This window comes from Neofelis nebulosa, chromosome 4 (assembly GCF_028018385.1).
Source record: "Neofelis nebulosa isolate mNeoNeb1 chromosome 4, mNeoNeb1.pri, whole genome shotgun sequence".
NCBI lineage: Eukaryota > Metazoa > Chordata > Mammalia > Carnivora > Felidae > Neofelis > Neofelis nebulosa.
In genome coordinates this window covers 131527968-131546047 of record NC_080785.1, presented here as the reverse complement: position 1 = coordinate 131546047, position 18080 = coordinate 131527968, and the positions used below count along the sequence as shown (strand labels likewise).

The 18080-nt window shown below is 43.4% G+C and overlaps 1 protein-coding gene across 11 annotated transcripts in view; it reads right to left on the bottom strand.

Annotated features, from left to right (window-relative positions):
- The window catches only part of FOXP1 (forkhead box P1), a 511285-nt gene that overhangs the window by 152944 nt on the left and 340261 nt on the right, over window positions 1-18080 (bottom strand). For 10 of the 11 annotated variants that reach the window (XM_058728782.1, XM_058728781.1, XM_058728793.1 and 7 more), the window contains one exon: window positions 4234-4335. In XM_058728782.1, the coding sequence (XP_058584765.1) occupies window positions 4234-4335 (102 nt within the window). Of the gene's footprint in view, window positions 1-4233; window positions 4339-18080 lie in introns of all 11 variants that reach the window. The other variant, XM_058728786.1, reaches the window with a different exon arrangement.

Below are 18080 nucleotides of genomic sequence, written 5' to 3'. Positions count from 1 at the left end.
AAACTGTAGTTTCCTTTAAAGGTTTCCTCTTACCCATTTATTCCTTAGCGAATAACGTGGAAATGATATGAGGTACTAAGATTATATGTGGCATTAATGCAAAGCAAAAATGCTGCCTAAAGCACGTTTTATATAACTGCAAATAAAAATGCTAAAAAAAACACCTGCTGCATCTTGTATTTTAACCTCCTCTACCTCAAGCAGGAGTCCTCACTATACTCCTGAGCCTCCAACCGGATGACACGGCTGTACTTCCCAGTGGATTTCACTACCTTTCCTTCCAGTGAAATGGCCTCCTGGATGAGGGGCTCCTACACGATGTCACCTTGGAAGGGGGGAGGACAGGCACGAGGGGAACGTCTCAGATGACTGGTTTCAAGTTCAAATTCTTTATAGACGGCCTGAAACTGTGGTCAGCTTTCCGCTGTAAGCAACACACAAGGTTTACTTTCTTTCCTAACTTTAATGCTGCCAGAATACACATGTACTTTTACTTTCTTAGGAGAAAATGTGTCATTTGATTTCCTTCCAGTTTATGTACTCGTGCCAACAACTAAAATGCTTAAAGAACCAAAATGAATTACTACCCAGAAACGGTGGTCAAAGTTCCAAAATTCGATCAATAAAATTGCTCATCTACTCACAAATTAATCTTCAGCCAGTAAAGTTGCACGTTTTCGAGGTTATGAGCACACCTGCATCATTAAGCGTTTACTTCATTTGTTCAAGCAATCTTCAGAAGCATGTAAATATTTATAAAAGCAAGTCTACTATTTTTACCCACATAGAATTTTATTTTTCTGTAGCAAAACCTTGTTAATTCTTTGACAACTCCTAAGCATCCTGAGGGCAGGGTCTGTACCCTTGACGGTTTCGTGTGATGCCCTATGCGTGGAGGCTGATCCAGAAATGCTCACCAAATCACATCTAATAGATCCAGATCATCCTAATCCTGAATTTACCACGGGGCCAATTTTCAATTTTCATTTGTGTCATTCATTAAAAAAAAAAAAAAATTGCAAGGCAGCTCAAGAGGCTAGGCTGACCAAGGGGCTATTTAGGTTACCAAGTAGAGTGTTTTTTAAGAACATCAAAAGCAGAATCTATACCAATTAATGCCTTGATTATACAAACCACACGTCACCCAAGAATGTGGCCAGCTCAGATTTAGTTCTGTACGTGTAGCTGGAGAGAGCGTCTTCCTGAAATTAGTCCAAATTGCTGATGTTTGACTACATTTTGTGATCTCTATCGAGTAACCACTTAGAGCCTCCTCTAACTTTCCATTCTCTTTTGTTTGTTATCATCAGCCTGGGAAACTGGAGAGCACTGCCAAACATAAAGCAGAGAAGTGTGAGATATGCCTAAAATATAAGTCACAGTATATTTGGGGATTTGGGTTTCTTTTTTTTTTTTCTTTCCCCTCAAGCAATCAGTAGATCAAATTCTTCTCCCCTGTCAAGGCTTCCTCTATGCGGAAGATCTGAAATTTGCGAAGATAGGTCTCTCAGTGTGGTCACGAAGGGTACGAACAACAGAAATGAACCCTGTTAAGATTTGTGATGGGATTTCCCTTTCATTTCAGAGCCACACTGGATGGGGTGCCCCAGCGAGGGCATGGCATGGCAAGGTATCTCTCTGAAGGTTATTCCTTCCGTGAATCACCGAGTCTATATACGTATTTTTATAAGGAGGTAATATACCATGTGACCTAGGTTAGTAATTTCTCCTTTCTGTTTGTAGAAGGTCAGCCAACCTAATAAAGCCTGGTGGATTTGCATGACCCTACCAGGCAGCTGACAAGACGTAGTCTATGATGCACGCGCACGCACACACACATTCACACGCGCGCACAGCCAACCCACTGTTTTTTTTCCCAATCAACTCTTAAAGCTGGTCTAAATTCTATGCTTGTCAACTCTCCCACAGAGGGGTAGGAAGGGACTCAAAACATCTTATTTAGCAAAACCAGCATTCAAGATGGCCCCCTCGCCCCACACTTTTTATACAGACTGAAGTGCTCAGCAGAATGTGTTAGGTTGGTTTTGACACTGTCTTTGCCAAGAAAAATGAAGCTCTCTGTATCATACTCTTCTGGTGGCTGAAAACCTTATAACGGGCAAGAAAAAGAGCCCTCAAAAGGAAATCCCCTGAAACTTTACTTCATATATTTAGCCCTAAAGCAACTTCGTTCATCTTGGAAAAGAAGTTACCTAAAAATGCCATATGTCTTTAAAAAGCAAGTATGAGGGAATATAAGTCTAGTATAAAAAAAATTACAAATGATCTTCAATCCTGAAGAGCAGTGCATCAGGCAGACTGTGTATGTGTGTACTTTTTAAAATTATCCCTAACCAAAGCTCTACTACGTACAAGATTCCCACCTCCCCGCAATAATATATTGTCATTTTTCCAATGCACTTGAGGTCTGATAAATTCAAGAGGACTAACAGTATTTTTAAGGCTGTTAGAGCTCCAAGAGGGAGGCCAAAAGAATGGACAGTCATTTGAATCACTGAGTGACAGGCTGGGCCAGCTCCCTGTATACATTAATAAATTAGAATTTTAATTGTGTCTCTGTCTGCAGGAGATGCCCCAGCACTTTAATATGTACCAACAATTGGCTATGTTCTGGAATCTGCAATGTGGCCTCCGCGGCTGACCTCTGAAACACAATTCCCAGTCTGACTACGGAAACTGTTCAGTTTGATCCTTTCAACTTATTTGAATCCTGACAAATAAGCTCACAGCTGAAAGGTCAACACAGTCATATTTCATCCTCCAGAGCTGTTCTTAAGACATCTGCACAACAAAGCACTTCTTACAGCACCTGACATGGGACCTCAACGGCACTGAACCTCATTAAAAATATCCCCAGCATTCACACACGCGGAAAGGCCTATGGATCAGCGATGATGGTTTACCAAATCACTAACTGTTTTTGAAAGTGTTAGTCAACAGTGCACATTGTCATCCAACTGTTCCCCGTAAAGTGCTACTCTATGTGCTCTAGGCAGTGACGCTTTCCCAAGTAGATGTAGAGGCAGGGCTTGTTCCCCAACATCGGTCAGATCTTTGCAGGATCATTGGGGAAGTGTGGTCACTTCGTGCTGACCTGAGAGAAGTCAACACAAGCTAGGATTTGGGTTGACCCCGTGATCAATGTCGCTGGGGCCAAATTCCACCCAGCAGCTACCATTTACAAATTCCATCCCAAAATGTCCAGGGTGAGAAGTTCCTTTTACTTCCCGTTTCGAGCACGTCCCACTCCCAGCTGTACGAGTAGCTGAACCACAGAGAACCTGGCAGTGCCCTGTCTTGGATGTGAGCATGAACACCCTCTGTCGCATTTTTTGGAAATATCTGTCACAGTTTCCAGCTCCAAGTCGAAAATTCAAAGCAGATTTTTACGAGCCCGCTCCTACCCTGTACTACGGCTCTGCCCTCAATGGGCCTGAAACGAGAAGTTGCTAAACCAGTCTTTTTTGAAATCTTGACACACAAACTGCTTGCCAGTTTTTATGGACGATCCAGAAAACATCCACTAAAGAACAGTGTACATTATACTGGTTACTAGGTATATTAAAAGTGCCATATCTTCATCAGTCCTACTAACAGGTACTTGACCCCATGACACTTTGGGACAAACGATTCTGTGCTGTGGGCGATCTTTCCTTGGAGTACAGGACCAGTTAAGTAGCATCCCTGGCCTCTACCTACTCGAGGTCAGGAGCACCCATGCCCCCATGGGACAATAAAAACAACTGTCCCCATGGGACAGTTTTATTGTCCCCATGGGACAATAAAAAAAAGGACATTGCCCTTCATCCCCCTGGTGGGTAAAATCACACCCAGTTAAAAACCAGTGCGCTAACATTACACGTACGTGTGCTGCATTTCTACCCCCATCATGAGACAATGAGGTGACCTACCTCGAGTACTAGGAACTGCTCCTTGGTGCTACCTGCTGCCTATTAAGCAACCCACACTTGTAACTACTCATCCTCTTACTACATCATCTCATTAGGAGACGCTCCTCCCAGCAACTGTGCTTTTGGTTAAATAGACATTTTTTCCGAAATGTCATACTCTGCTGGTAAACTAAGAATGCACCTTCTGCACAAGAGTTTCGTACGTGATCTGCAACTCCCAACACAATCCGCTTCTGAATTGTTTGTCAGCTCTCCCAAAGTGTATCGTGTCATTTTTTTTTTTTTTTTAAAGAATTGTCACCTGAAGGGCTGGTTGTTTGTCATTCCTCTTGGGAGATTTTAATCCACTAACTTGCTGCTGCTGTTGCTGCTGAAGGAGAAGCTGTCTTGCCACTTGAAGTGCCTGGAAGGAAAAATGGAAGAAACACGTTTGTGTTGCGTACCCACCCATGTTCGGGGCTTCTTTTACATACAGGAGGACTCCAGGAAGTACACTTTAGGGTGGGATCCTGACCTTCACGATCCTGGGCAAATGCCACAGCAAAGAAAACTTACCATCAGTCTAAGTTAGAAAACTTTCCACATTTGTTTACATTTTCTTAGATGTAGTCCATTTCGCTGACCGTTCCTTAGGCATAGCAATCCACCCAAGCAGACACTATTCCTACATTAAATCTGACATAAAACTTGAACAATGAATAAACGGGACTCTGAGGAAGGGAGGCAGGAGGCCAAGAAGGGGCTGGGAAAAAGACAGAAACTTAGGGGACAACAACGGGCTCTTTTCGGAGACAACTTTATCCTCCAATTCTTCTTGGGGGAACTTAGGAAGTTAAATCAACAGTAAGACTTTGGTCGTTTCTGAGCCCAAATAAAGAGGAAAAGGTAAATGGTGAACCATGCTATGGATAAAGGTATTTGGAGAAGGGAGATCAAAGCAGGTAAGATATACCCAGGGTGAACTGGAAAGATCATATAAGAAAAAAACTTAGCAAATTTGACCTCTAAGTCAACTCAAAGGGTACAGTATGTACCTGTGAACAAAACTGATTTTGTCTAATACAAAATGACTCTTTTAAGCTTGTAACATGGGTCGTATTTATTTATTTATTTGAGAGAGAGAGAGAGGGAGGGAGGGAGGGGAGAGAGGGAGAGGAAGGAAGGGAGGGAGGGAGAGAGAGAGAGGGAGGGAGAGAGAGAAAGGGAGAGAAGGAAAACAGGAGAGTCCTCCCAAGTGCAGAATATAGACTGACCAATCTTTTTGAAAAGTTCAAATAAGAAAAGTGTCATCAATAAACCCTCCTGAGGACATTTACTGTCAAAGAATTTAACAGAAATAATAGTTAGCCACACGGTTCCAAAAAGGGCAGTAGGATCAGCAACAGAAGATTGAAGTTTCCAGACACCGTGCTAGAAAAGTTAGATTACTGGAGTCAATTTGGCTGTGAACCAAAATTGTTCATGTGCAAGATATGTCAAGAATGTTCATTAATGATGTGCTTAGACTTTAGAGACAAAATGGGATTTCTTGGGGATTACATCAATAAACATTTCTATATAGTCACTAATTATTTGTGTCTAAAAGGTGTACACATAGATGTGGTCAATGTTATCAAACGGATCTGATACTCTAAGTCTTAGAAGGTGTGCATTATGGACTTATGATGGTAGCGTGTTCCTCAAAGAGAAACCGAGACTTCATTTACATAAGAAAATAATGTATAGGGGCGCCTCGGTGGCTCAGGTGGTTAAGCGTCCAACTTCGACTCGGGTCACGATCTCGCTTTTGTGAGTTCGAGCTCTGCGTTTGGTTCTGTGCCCACAGCTTGGAGCCTGCTTCGGATTCTGTCTCTCTCTCTCTCTCTCTCTCTCTCTCTTTCTTTCTGCCTCTATCCTGCTCTCTCTCACACACACACATATAAACATTTAAAAAAAAAAAAGAAAATAATGGATATAATTCCAAGAAATGTGACCGTGAGGCCGTGAGTGGGGGAAGGGTAAGATACCATGGAGATCCCTGTGTACTGAACTCAGGGGGAAGGAAAAACAGAGTGGAGAAGAGGATTATCGTTCAGGGTTAAAAACGCTGAATCAGCAAGAATAGTACTTCTCAAAGGACAACTTCACTGAACGGAGCTCATGACTGTACTACTAAAACAAAGAGTATTTTCAGGACATTTTGTAAGGCCGAGCGGTGCCTTTGGGTCTAAACGGCGCAAAGGGAGGCAATGAGACAGACGCACTGATAAATGGGTGACGAAGAGAAGATTTGGGGAAAGACGCAACCTTCCTGTCCCAGCTCCCCGCTATCCCCACCCCCTTGTCCCAGGGAGGCCTCCTGCCCCCCTTGTCCCAGGGAGGCCTCCTGCCCCCCTTGTCCCAGGGAGGCCTCCTGCCTACCGAAGGCACCATCACCACCAGCCCCTTCAGATGTAAGGTACGGGCTGCTGCGTCTGTGAAGGGAGAGACATGTTCAAGAAAGCCTGCCTGGAAGAGTCTCCAGAAGAGAGGCTGTCTGAGAGGGGCATCTGGAAGCCAAGACGCCTGGGAGAGTTGCCCAAGACTCCAGCCTGCTGTCTCTGAGGAGGATTCACCATCACTGGACTCCGGGTTTCCTGGTCTCCTTGGAGACGCTCAGTACATGCGTAGGTGTAAAAGTGGGCAGAGTGAGGATTTCATTTATATCATATAAGAAAAATAGTCCCCTTTGCAAGGTGCCTGCAGGAGCAAAAGCCTCTCCTCCTACTATGTGTGTTCCCTTAACTATTTCACATGAGGGTTTTATAGCTTTTTAAGGTAGGAGAGAGAACCGCTCCATATTTTAAGTACTCACTTCAGAGTTCCCAGAGTAATAATGAACGAACGGATCGGCAAAGAAGGGTCTAGCTGCTACCGGAAAGGCAGATAGAGGAACCGCAGATGACAGTGAAGAGTGCAGAGGAAGGCAGGTTGGGAAAGAGTAAAAAGGTTAGGTATACTGGATACTACAACAGAGCAAGCAAACAAAGGCAGAGTGACAGAAACCCCACAGTCACAAATCTGTGTTAAAATTATTTACCACATTTCGCGGAATATGGAATTTGGAGTTCAATTTTTAAGAACGCTTATTTGTTTTTGAAAAGAGAGGGGGGCGGGGCAGAGAGAGAGAGGGAGAAAGGCAATCTCAAGCAGGCTCTGCACTATGAGCACAGAGCCCAACTCGGGGCTTGAACGCATGAACCGGAAGATCATGACCTGAGGTGAAACCCAGAGTCGGACGCTTAACTGAGCCACCCAGGTGCCCCAGGTATTCAATGTTTAAAGAAACAAATCTCGGGGCGCCTGGGTGGCGCAGTCGGTTAAGCGTCCGACTTCAGCCAGGTCACGATCTTGCGGTCCGTGAGTTCGAGCCCCGCGTCAGGCTCTGGGCCGATGGCTTGGAGCCTGGAGCCTGTTTCCGATTCTGTGTCTCCCTCTCTCTCTGCCCCTCCCCCGTTCATGCTCTGTCTCTCTCTGTCCCAAAAATAAATAAAAATTTAAAAAAAAAAAAAAAAAAAAAAAGAAACAAATCTCAAAATAAAAAAATAAATAAATAAAAGAAATTAAAAAAAGAAAAAGAAACAAATCTCTGAGACTCTGTATAGTTAACTCCTCATTTTGGTAAAATACATATTTAGTGTTTTTTTTTTAAACACACACACACACACCACCTCACAAAACTATTCTTTTTTTTTTCTTTTTTTAAATTATTTTTTAACATTTATTCATTTATGAGAGACAGAGAGCACAAGCAGGGTAGGCACAGAGAGAGAGAGGGAGACACAAAATTGAAGCAGGCTCCAGGCTGTCAGCGCAGAGCCCGACTCGGGGCTCGAACTCACAAATCGTGAGATCATGACCTGAGCCGAAGTCGGATGCTTAACCGGCTGAGCCACCCAGGCGCCCCTCACAAAACCATTCTTATGTTGTCATTGGAACACTGCACTGTTTAAGAACAAGACAGCATAGGACTCAAACCTAAGTATTTAATGAATGTTTATTGAGCTGGCTCTATGCATTTCAAAATTAGCTAGTGAAATCCTGGCAATTATTTCGCTGGTTTTAAGAAAAAAAAAATCATTCAGGTGTGTACCATCTTATTTTAGACCCGATGCGGAGCACATAAATTTAAACAGTCACGTAATGAACTCCAGCTCCCTTACAGCATTTCATACTGAGCCTTGTTGGAGAAGATAATCAAAGATAGCAGCACAGGGGCGCCTGGGTGGCTCAGTTGGTTAAGCGGCCGACTTTGGCTCAGGTCATGATCTCGCGGTCCGTGAGTTCGAGCCCCACGTCGGGCTCTGTGCTGACAGCTCAGAGCCTGGAGCCTGTTTCAGATTCTGTGTCTCCCTCTCTCTCTGCTCCTCCCCTGTTCATGCTTTGTCTCTCTCTGTCTCAAAAATAAATAAACGTTAAAAAAAAAATTAAAAAAAAAAAAAAAGATAGCAGCACAGGGTAGAAAAGGCTTGGGAACTTGTAGGAACACAAGGGATATTTTAGTCAAACTACCGAAGAGAGAAGAATAAAGATGGAGATACGTGCAAATTGGTTTTCCAAATTTTATTCTCAACATGAATGCAAACAGGCAAAATAATTTCAAATATGTGGGATGGAGGGGCAACACTAGTACTAGTGTAAATTATTCACCTTGATCTGAACTGTTGTGAACTGCTTCACAATAATTCCCCAGCCTCATCATGATGATGGGAACAAAGTTGGAACAAAGTATTAAATCTATCCTCCCCCACCCCCAAATCAACTGAGGTCTTGCCAAGTGTTGTTTTTGTTTTTGGTTTTTTTAAAGCTTATTTATTTATTTTGGGAGAGAGAGAAAGTGTGAGTGGGGTGGGGACAGAGATAAAGGGAGAGACAGAATCCCTAGTAGGCTCCATGTAAGCGCAGAAGCAGACGTGGGGTTCCACCTCACGAACCTCTCATATCACGACCTGAGCTGAAATCAAGACTCGGACGCTTAACTGACTGAGCCACCCAAGCGCCCCTCACCAGGCATTTTAAAACATAATTTATTAGAACTTAAAGTGCTGTGAAATCAAGCATCCAAGGGCACTTGTTTTTCCGATTTCTATTGGGTATAAATCACTGTAACCTAGATTTTAAACTGTCATAAAAAAAAAGAGGAATAAGTCCTTAGTGTACAAGAGTGCACATGTGAGAATTATCATCATAATATGAATCGTATTACATGATTTATAATATGAATCGCTGGTATCTACCACTCACAGACAGTAAGAAATGTTTATTGTCATGTTCACTGGTGGCCAGTGGAAAATATGGAATGACTGATGGGATCCCCTTTGGAACATGCACCAGAAACCTAGTGATTTCTCATACATGCTTATTACCTGGTAGCCATTTTTACCTGTTACCTGCATCAAAATGAAATTAATGTCTTTCATCTCAGACTCCACTGCCTGAACCTCAGAGATCTCTTCCAACGCAACTGAGGAGTGAGGATGGAGTTTTCTTATTTGTATAACAGCATCTCGATCACATATGGCAAGAAGTCCGCTAAGATATTCTGCATGAAGACAAATGAGATCCTTTGGATACAGAATAATAAGGTGCACGGACATGTGTCTGCGTGCGTATGACGGAGAAGACGGGAGGGTTAGTAAGGGCGGGAGGGAGAAAGGATATGAATAAATGAAGTGTATCTTGTAAGAAGCAAGGATCAACTCTGACTCAAGTTCCAGACCAACTGCTTGTGTAAATAACTTAAAAGGTCCCATCCCACCTCTGGAGACCTTTTACCATTGATGACGGTTCCTGGGCTGGGTTGAGTCAACACTTCCTTTATAATAGATGTGACAATTGCCTGGCAATGGACAACCTGGTACTGTACTGAGTGCTAGGCTCAGGTTACAAGAAAGACATAGTTTGAGGATGTCACAGAGAGGGGGTGACTGATAAAACCAGGCACTTAAAGCCCAGATGCACAGGCATGTATTTGTCTTTAACTAGCTAAAATAAATGGCTCTGTGAGCTAACAGAGGAGAGGGCTGGAAGGCAGGCACGCATTGCCTTCATCTGTGGACTGGCCAGCCTCCCTCTCTGCCTTGAATATCACCTACATCCTGCTCTGCACAAGGGGTTGAAGTTGAATTTTGATCAACTCTCCGTGGGCTACTACCAGCTCTGAGTACTCAGAGTCAGGGAGTAGGTACTTGGCTGCTGGTTTCGCAGGCCATGCTTTTATGCTAACTGGGGCCTGGACATTTCTGACACACCTCTGATTCCACTGGCTCAAAATTATGCCTTTCTCATCGGAGCCTTCGCCTTCTCGGCAAGTAAGTGCCATCTGTTATTGACAAATTATGTTTCGCATCAGCATGTTTACAACTTTTGAGCTATTTATATCTGAAGTTTAGAGCAGGTGCTAATATTTTAGGGGATAGGTTTCCCCATGTTTAGCACATTTCTCTAGGTAGCCAATGTTCAAAAACACATTTACCGTATTTTAAGCAACACCAATAAGTTTACATAAAATATGATTTCAGCATGCATGCACATATACATACAGCGAACTGGCATAAGGAAAAAAAATCTTCATACAAGTTTTGACACAACACCTGGTGATGAGGCCTGACAAAAACACCGATACTAGGAGGTCCTCAAAAAAATAAGACTAACCACAGTGTTTTAGGTCCTGGGTCAGTACACTATTACAGGCCCTGGACCGAATCCTCCAGATGAGCCATTACTATCCAGCCCACAAGACGAGAAGGGTTTTTACTTACTTAAATAGTTGGAGCGATAATAGAAGAAAGAATATTTTGTGACGTGTGAAAATTATACGGAGTTCAGTTTTCAGTATCCACAAATAAAGTGTTACAGGAACACAGTCATGCTCGCTTGATTCCATGCTGTCTGGGGCCGCTGTTGCATCACAAAGCAGAGTTAAGTACCTTCAGCACAGACTGGATGGTCCACACAACCTAAAATACTTCCTATCCGGGCCTGACACGAAAAGTTTGCCAACCCATGCCTTGGGTTGCAGGCTGTACTCTGAGATTCCCCGAAGATTCCACTGGACACAATTTTATAAAAACAAAGCTTGCGACCAGTTGCCCCAGATAATTTTAGAACTTAGCTGACATGCAAGGACATTTCTAATTCGCTGCTCTTAAAGCTCAAAGTCCGATCCGATTTTCCAAAAGGAACTGGGATGGGAAAGCAAAATGCATCCATGTGCTCCTCTTTCTGTAACTCTTTAAAAAGAGCTGCAAACTTTGACTATGTGTTTCTTCTCACAGGTAATTTACACCAGCTCGGAGTGAATCTCCTCAATTGGGTGTGAGGTCCCAAACACCAAGAGAATGAAGACAGCATGCGCTATGGGCCAGTGGAGAGAAGTCGGTTATTTCCCGTCTGCCCTGACAAGCTGTCCCACTCCCAGCTTCAAAGGCTGCTCTGAGTCAGCCACCCTTCCTCTAATTTCTTTTCCTAGACTCTCCCCACCCCTCAAGATCAAACCTGTTTCTCAGATAATTTCCCAGGCTAATCAACAGTCACTGTGCATATGGGGGTGGGGGGTGGGGGGAAGCTAGCAATAAAAAGCAGCATGGGAAGCTCGGTAGGAAAACAGTCTTGTTCTCTTCATTTCTCAACCTCCACATGCACCTCGAGTACCTCTGGAGAGCTTTTTCTCCCCCATAAACTAATCTGCTCTCTTGGTGTGGCTCGGCAACTACCAACCATCTTAACCAGAGGGCTCATCGTTTAACACTAGCAATCACCCCGCAGCCAGACCTGGGACTGAGTGTGCAGGGCGTCTCCATCACCTCCTTGCTTTAGACACAGCAGTCACTCCAGTTGCAGGATGGAGAGAACATGTGTGGGTCCATTTAAAAAAACAAGAAATGACCGTGGCTGATAGGACTAGATGTGTACATGCATTCATACAGAATCAACAACATTCCAAGGCAGTGAGTTCTCCAATAAAAATGCAAAAAAGGAAAAAAAAGTTATTTACAAATGAAACACTTGGTTATCACAGGAAACTGGAAAAGTAAGCTAATCTCATCGAGGGATTTGCCCAAGGAAAGATTCCGGGTCTAGTGATTGTGTAAATATTACACATACAAAGAAAGAAAGTACTCTAACAGACCAAGTCATGTTACTAGCGTCCTAAATAAAAAACAAAAAACAACCCACTTCCCCAATCAAAATTTTAATACATGGGGGGTAACGACCATCAAAAAATCATCAGAGGGCCTTTAACAGTCTCTCTGCACCAGTTACTACTTGGTCTACACTTGATGAGAATGCAAATAAGGGTGTAGAGTGTGAACATTCACTGGTAGCTGATTCACTGGACTTGACCCCCGCCCCCCCCCCCCCCCAAGAGCAGGTGGGGCAGATAGCAAAGCCTTAGATCAGCTGGGATACTGGATTTGAATCAGTGACCTAGAAGGGAAAAGTTCCATGTAGCTTCATCCAAGCCCGGAGTTCTAACAGCTGGAGAAAGCACTGTATACTCTGAGGGCGTTCCATAATAGCTGACGTTTAGATAGGGGTGGATTCCTCAAAATGTTCCACCGTCTTTGCAAATGAGTTTATGAGACAATATCTAGACAGACAGGGTGAAAAACTGGACCAGAGACCATACCATGCCTACAGCACTCCAACATGACGTGCGTGAGTTGAAATGAAGGAGGACAGGAAACGAAAAAGTCAAAGATCCCTATACACACTGTCCTATGTGCACAAGGAAGCATGGCATAGGGCAGGTCACCCACACGTGTGGGGACAAGGAGAGATGAGGCCAGGACATAGCATCCCTCTGCCACCTGGACCACTACCATTTCTTTATCGTCCCACGCTAACCTGAACCTCCACCCTCTAGATCTACTTTCCAAGTGGGGCTTCCCAAACCCTTACTGAGATGACTTTATGTTCTTCACGCTACACATAGGATGCTTATCACTGCTGTGACACTTAACACCTATGTTCTTCACTTTGGCTTTACTTTATTTTATTTTTTAATTTTTTATTTGAGAGATAGAGAGCTAGCAGGGGAGGGGCAGACAGAGACAGAGACAGAGAATCCTAAGCAGGCTCCATGCTGTCTTTCTTTCTCTCTCTCTTTTCCTGTCTTCCCTCCTTCCCTTTCCTTTCCTTTCTTTCTCTTGCTCTCTCTCTTTCCTTCCTCCCTTCCTTCTTTCCATCCTTCCCCTCTCTCTCTCTCTCGTTCTTTCTTTTTTGTTTTTTAGAAGACCCGGAACTTTAAATTGTAGCAAATAATGTAAAGACCTGTGTATTGTGTTTGAAGTCAGGAGTTTTTTAATGTTGGCAATCCATTAGAGTGTGTTTTCCTAGAAGAAAAGATGACACAGTATTTTCTTTCTCTTTTTCTCTCTCTCTTTTCCTTTCTTCCTTCCTTCCCTTTCCTTTTCTTTCCTTTCTTTCTCTTGCTCTCTCTCTTTCCTTCCTCCCTCCCTTCCTTTCTCTTTTCCTCCCTTCCTTCCTTCCATCCTTTCTCTCTCTCTCTCTCTCTCTCTCTCTCTCTCTCTCTCTCTCTCTCTTATTGTTGTTTAGAAGAGCCGGGATGATGTTTAGAAGAACACAGAATTGTGCCGCTGTACTCTTGTGCCATGCCACGATGTGCCAGCATTAGTGTTTTGGGGCCCAAACACCATCCCATGCCCCAAGTACAGGAGACATGGACAGAGAAACATCATAAGGCCCAAAACAGGAGGAAGCATTCGACTACAAGTCCCAGCCCCAAAGGAAACCTAGGGGGCAGAAGCAGGGTCAAAAAATGCTGTATTTCCTTACAGTTATGAATAACCTTGATTATTTAACTCTCCATGTAGAGGGCACTTACCGCCAAAGAAGGTAAAGGTTAGGAATTTTCATGAGACAAAAAGAAAAAGGCTATCTATGATCCTCTTGCAAAATCAGCTGAAGTAAGTTTAATGGCTATAAACAGTCAGGAAGTCTGTTTGAAGTCTCTTATAAGAGGAGACAACCCTCTCCCCCCCCCCCCCCCCCAACCATACTCCTACTCCATACACCTATTAACATAGGGCCCTATAACCACCGTGTTGAGGCCCTGGTTGGCTGCTCCTTGCTGGAGCCGGTGCCAGACGCTGAATCACCACCACCCAGTCTCCGGCACCTGAGTTGTCTTTGGACAGATTCCATCCAAGCACTGCCCAAGCCTGAGCCTGTCTAGCTTGAACGAGTCGGCAAGACCACAGCCTGGGGCGCCATGACCGTAGGCAACACTGGCGTTGCAAGGAAGTAAAACAGAAGTCAAGTTTATTAGAAAATGTCTAAAATATTAAGCTAGGTGCTGCATCAAACCCATTTCTCCTTGTTAAGAAAGGACCAGACTGGGCCCAAAAAGAAATAAATAAATGAGTCCACTCCTTCTCCAAGTTCCCAAAGTAGAAAATATAGGGATCAAATGGAAGGATATGTGAATCAAAGGGAACTATGAACTGGCTGTATTAACCTGTTGTTTTCTGCAATTGTCTTTTATGGGGATGCAGTCCAGCAACTCTCATTATGAACAATCCAGATTCCGATCTTTTCGTACCTTAGGAGGAGAGTGGCTATTTTTGAAGCTTGCAGAATAATCTGGCTAGAATCATGTTCAAAATAATGGACAAAAAAGTCATAAGAAAAGTCAAAAGACTTTTCTATGATTTTACCACTAACACCAAAACTAGTTCCTGCTCAAACAAATACGGTGTTGTACTCCTTTGGTCCTTATAACGCAAGTCACACGCACTTGGGATGCCCTATGGATGCTTTGCTCTTTTGCAAAATACCTTCTCCTTCCCTTACCTGAATGCTGGGGAAAGAAGCAAAAGTGAAAGGCAATGTAGAGGCAACATTCCAGCTGACATGAAAGACAAAAGAAAGAAACAGAAGTGGAAAGGGAGCAAAGGCCCAAACCAGACTAAGAATCTAAAATCTGGAACTACTCACTCTTGGCCACAGTTAACTAGGGCCAAATCATCATCGTTGTCGTTGCCGTTACCCTAATACTCTCCAATAATTTACATTTCTTAGAGCGGTTAATGCAAATAGCAAAGATTACACTAGTCTAAGGATTTAAGAAATAAGGAATATCTAGAAACAGAGCAGCAAGTGTAATAACTCCCTGCATTTACGACACTAAAATAAAAACAGCATACTGCCGTGCTCCCCGTGTGTGAAGCACTATGCTAGTTAGTTGCTTTAGACTTGTCATGTTACTTTGTGTCCCCACCATCTCGGAGGGAAGCAGGGCAAGGTTTTATGATTACTGATTTAGGGTGGAAAAATCATGAGATGGTGAGGTTCGGTGACTTGCCCAAGGTCACAAAGCTACGGAACGGCTGGGACAGAAAAACAAAAACAAACACACACTGTCTCACGAGAACCTGACACCCACATTCTACCAAGGTCACTGATTAGACCAAATATGACTGCAGGTAATTCTGGCAAACAGATATGCAGTCCAGAGAGCCAAACACGCAAGGATGAATGCGGGTACTTTACCTTCAGGAAGAAGGCAGAGGCCTCTTCCGGGTATCACATCTTTCAACATAAGTTTACCTGCCTCTTTTCCCCACACAAAAGGCCTGCTCTTTCCAACCAGATCCTTTCACTCCCAGGACTCCTGGAGCCATGGCCACATCTGCAAATCTGCCTTCCCTGCTCTCCGTCCACATTTACAAGGCATTCAGGTGTCTTCTCCATTTAAGTTCTACTTTTCCCAGTAGTGCATGATCTCACTTACATATACAAAATCTGAAAAGGTCGAACTCAAAGAAGCAGAGAGCAGAATGATGGCTGCCAGAGACTGGAGGGTGGGGAAAATGGGGAGATGTTGGTCAAAGGGTAGTAGGGTTTAGTTAGTTCTGCAGCATGAATATGTTCTGGAATTCTTATGGACACAATGCTGCCTGTACTTAATAATACTGTACTGTGTGCTTGAAGTTTGCTACGGGGATACTTCTTAAAGTAAAACTTCTCAGGGCACATGGGTGGCTCACTCAGTTGAGCGTCTGACTCCTGATTTCCGATCAGGTCGTGACCTCACAGTTTGTGGGATCAAGCCCCGCATCGGGCTGATGGCAAAGGGTCTGCTTGGGATTCTGTCTCTCCTTCTACCTGCCCCTCCCCCACTCATCCTTCCTCCCTCCCTCCCTCCCTCCCTCTTTCTCTCATAAATAAACATCAAAAAAAAAACCTCATCACACACACAAAAGGGTAATAATGTAGAGGTGACAGACAGGTTAGTTTGATTGTGGTGATCTTTTCACCGTGTAGACGTAGGTATAAAAATATCAAGTTGTACACCTAACACCTAAATGTGGATACAATTTTTTATGTCAAAGTTGTCTCCATAAAGTTGTTAAAAAATTTAAACTTAAAAAATTAATCGATTCTACCTCTTCCTAAAAACTCTGCTTGTATTCTAACTGCTTCAAGCAGTAGCGTTCCCTGATGTCCTCTGACCCAAGGGACTAGCACTGGTCGAGGATCCCCGAAGTGCCCCGAGTTCCTATGGCTGTGCGGCAACCCGCAAGCAGGCTGACCGGAGGGAAAACAGACCCAGAAGTACCTGTTCTCCTTCACACTGCGCTTCACCTCTTCACCTGTCCAAGTTCATCAGCTGCTCTTGCGATACTGATGCTGTTGCCATCATCCCTTAGATGCTCAATCCTCCCTCAAGCTCTCATAGGGACAGGCACCCCGTTCTTCGCTTTCGCTGGGCCAAAGTTGGAATTTTTCAAAAGGAGCGTTTAATGCCAGCAATGGAGAGGGTGAGCTGTCAGAGCAAAGATGTTTTCTCTCAAGTTAGCCCAAGTCCACACAGAGCTCAGGCCCTGGACACCTGTATCCATTCTCTGCCTTCATCTACATTAGACCTTTCTCTCCCTACCTACCTGGCATGGCTTTCAGGTCAAGCATGGTTGCTGGCCCGTGTTTATTTTAACCCACTGCAGATTCTCAGACTCTGCTGTAACTGCTTGCTTTTTGTTAGGAGGGGGTATTATGTCACTGTAATCTTTTTACGCTTATTTATTTATTTCTGAGAGAGAGAGCAGGTTGGGTGGGGACAGGCCAAGAGGGAGAAAAAGAGAATCCCAACCAGGCTTTGCAATAACAGCATGCGGCCCAAAGCAGGGCTTGAACTCATGAACCCTGAGATCATGACCTGAGAGTCAGACGCTTAACTGACTGCAGCACCAAGGTGCCCACACTATAATCCTTTTTTATTATTATTTAAAACAATTTTTAATGTTTATTTATTTTGGAGAGACAGACAGACAGACAGACAGACAGAGTGTGGGTGGGGTAGGGGGAGATAGAGAGAGGCAGACACAGAATCCGAAGCAGGTTCCAGGCTTTGAGCTGTCGGCACAGAGCCCGATGTGGATCTCGAACCCATGAGCGGCGAGATCATGACCTGAGCCGAAGTAGGACGCCTAACAGACTGAGCCAGGTGCCTCCCGCTATAATCTTTTTTTAAAAATGTTTTCTCGGAATGCTTTTTCCCCTCTTAGTTTTATTGAGATATAATTAACATATAATACTCTAATAGTTTTCGGTGTACTCCATGATTATATATACAGATACAGATTAGATATACATAATTGGTATGTTTTGTGATATCTATAGCTATATATTTCAAAATGATTACCACAGTAAGTTTAGTTAACATCTATTCCCTGACAGAGTTTTTTTTTTTTTCCTTGAAAGGAGAACTTTTAAGATCTACTCTCTTAGCAACTTTCAAATATATGATACATTGTGGTTAACTTCAGTCACCATGCTGTGTATTATGTCCCAAGAATTTATTTATTTTATAACTGTCTGCAAGTTTGAAGATTTTGACAACCTTCACTCCCATGTCCCCCACCTCTGGCAATCACCAATCTCTTCTTAATATAGATACAATTTCTTTATGTCAAAATTATCTCAATAAAGTTGTTAAAATTTTTTTAAAAAATTAAAATTAAAAAATTAATTGATTCGACCTTTTCCCTAAAACTGCTTGTATTGTATTTCCTTTGGGTTTGATTAGATTAGATTCCACATAAAAGTGAGATCAAAGTATTTGCCTTTCTCTGACTTATTTCACCCAGCACAGTGCCCCAAAGG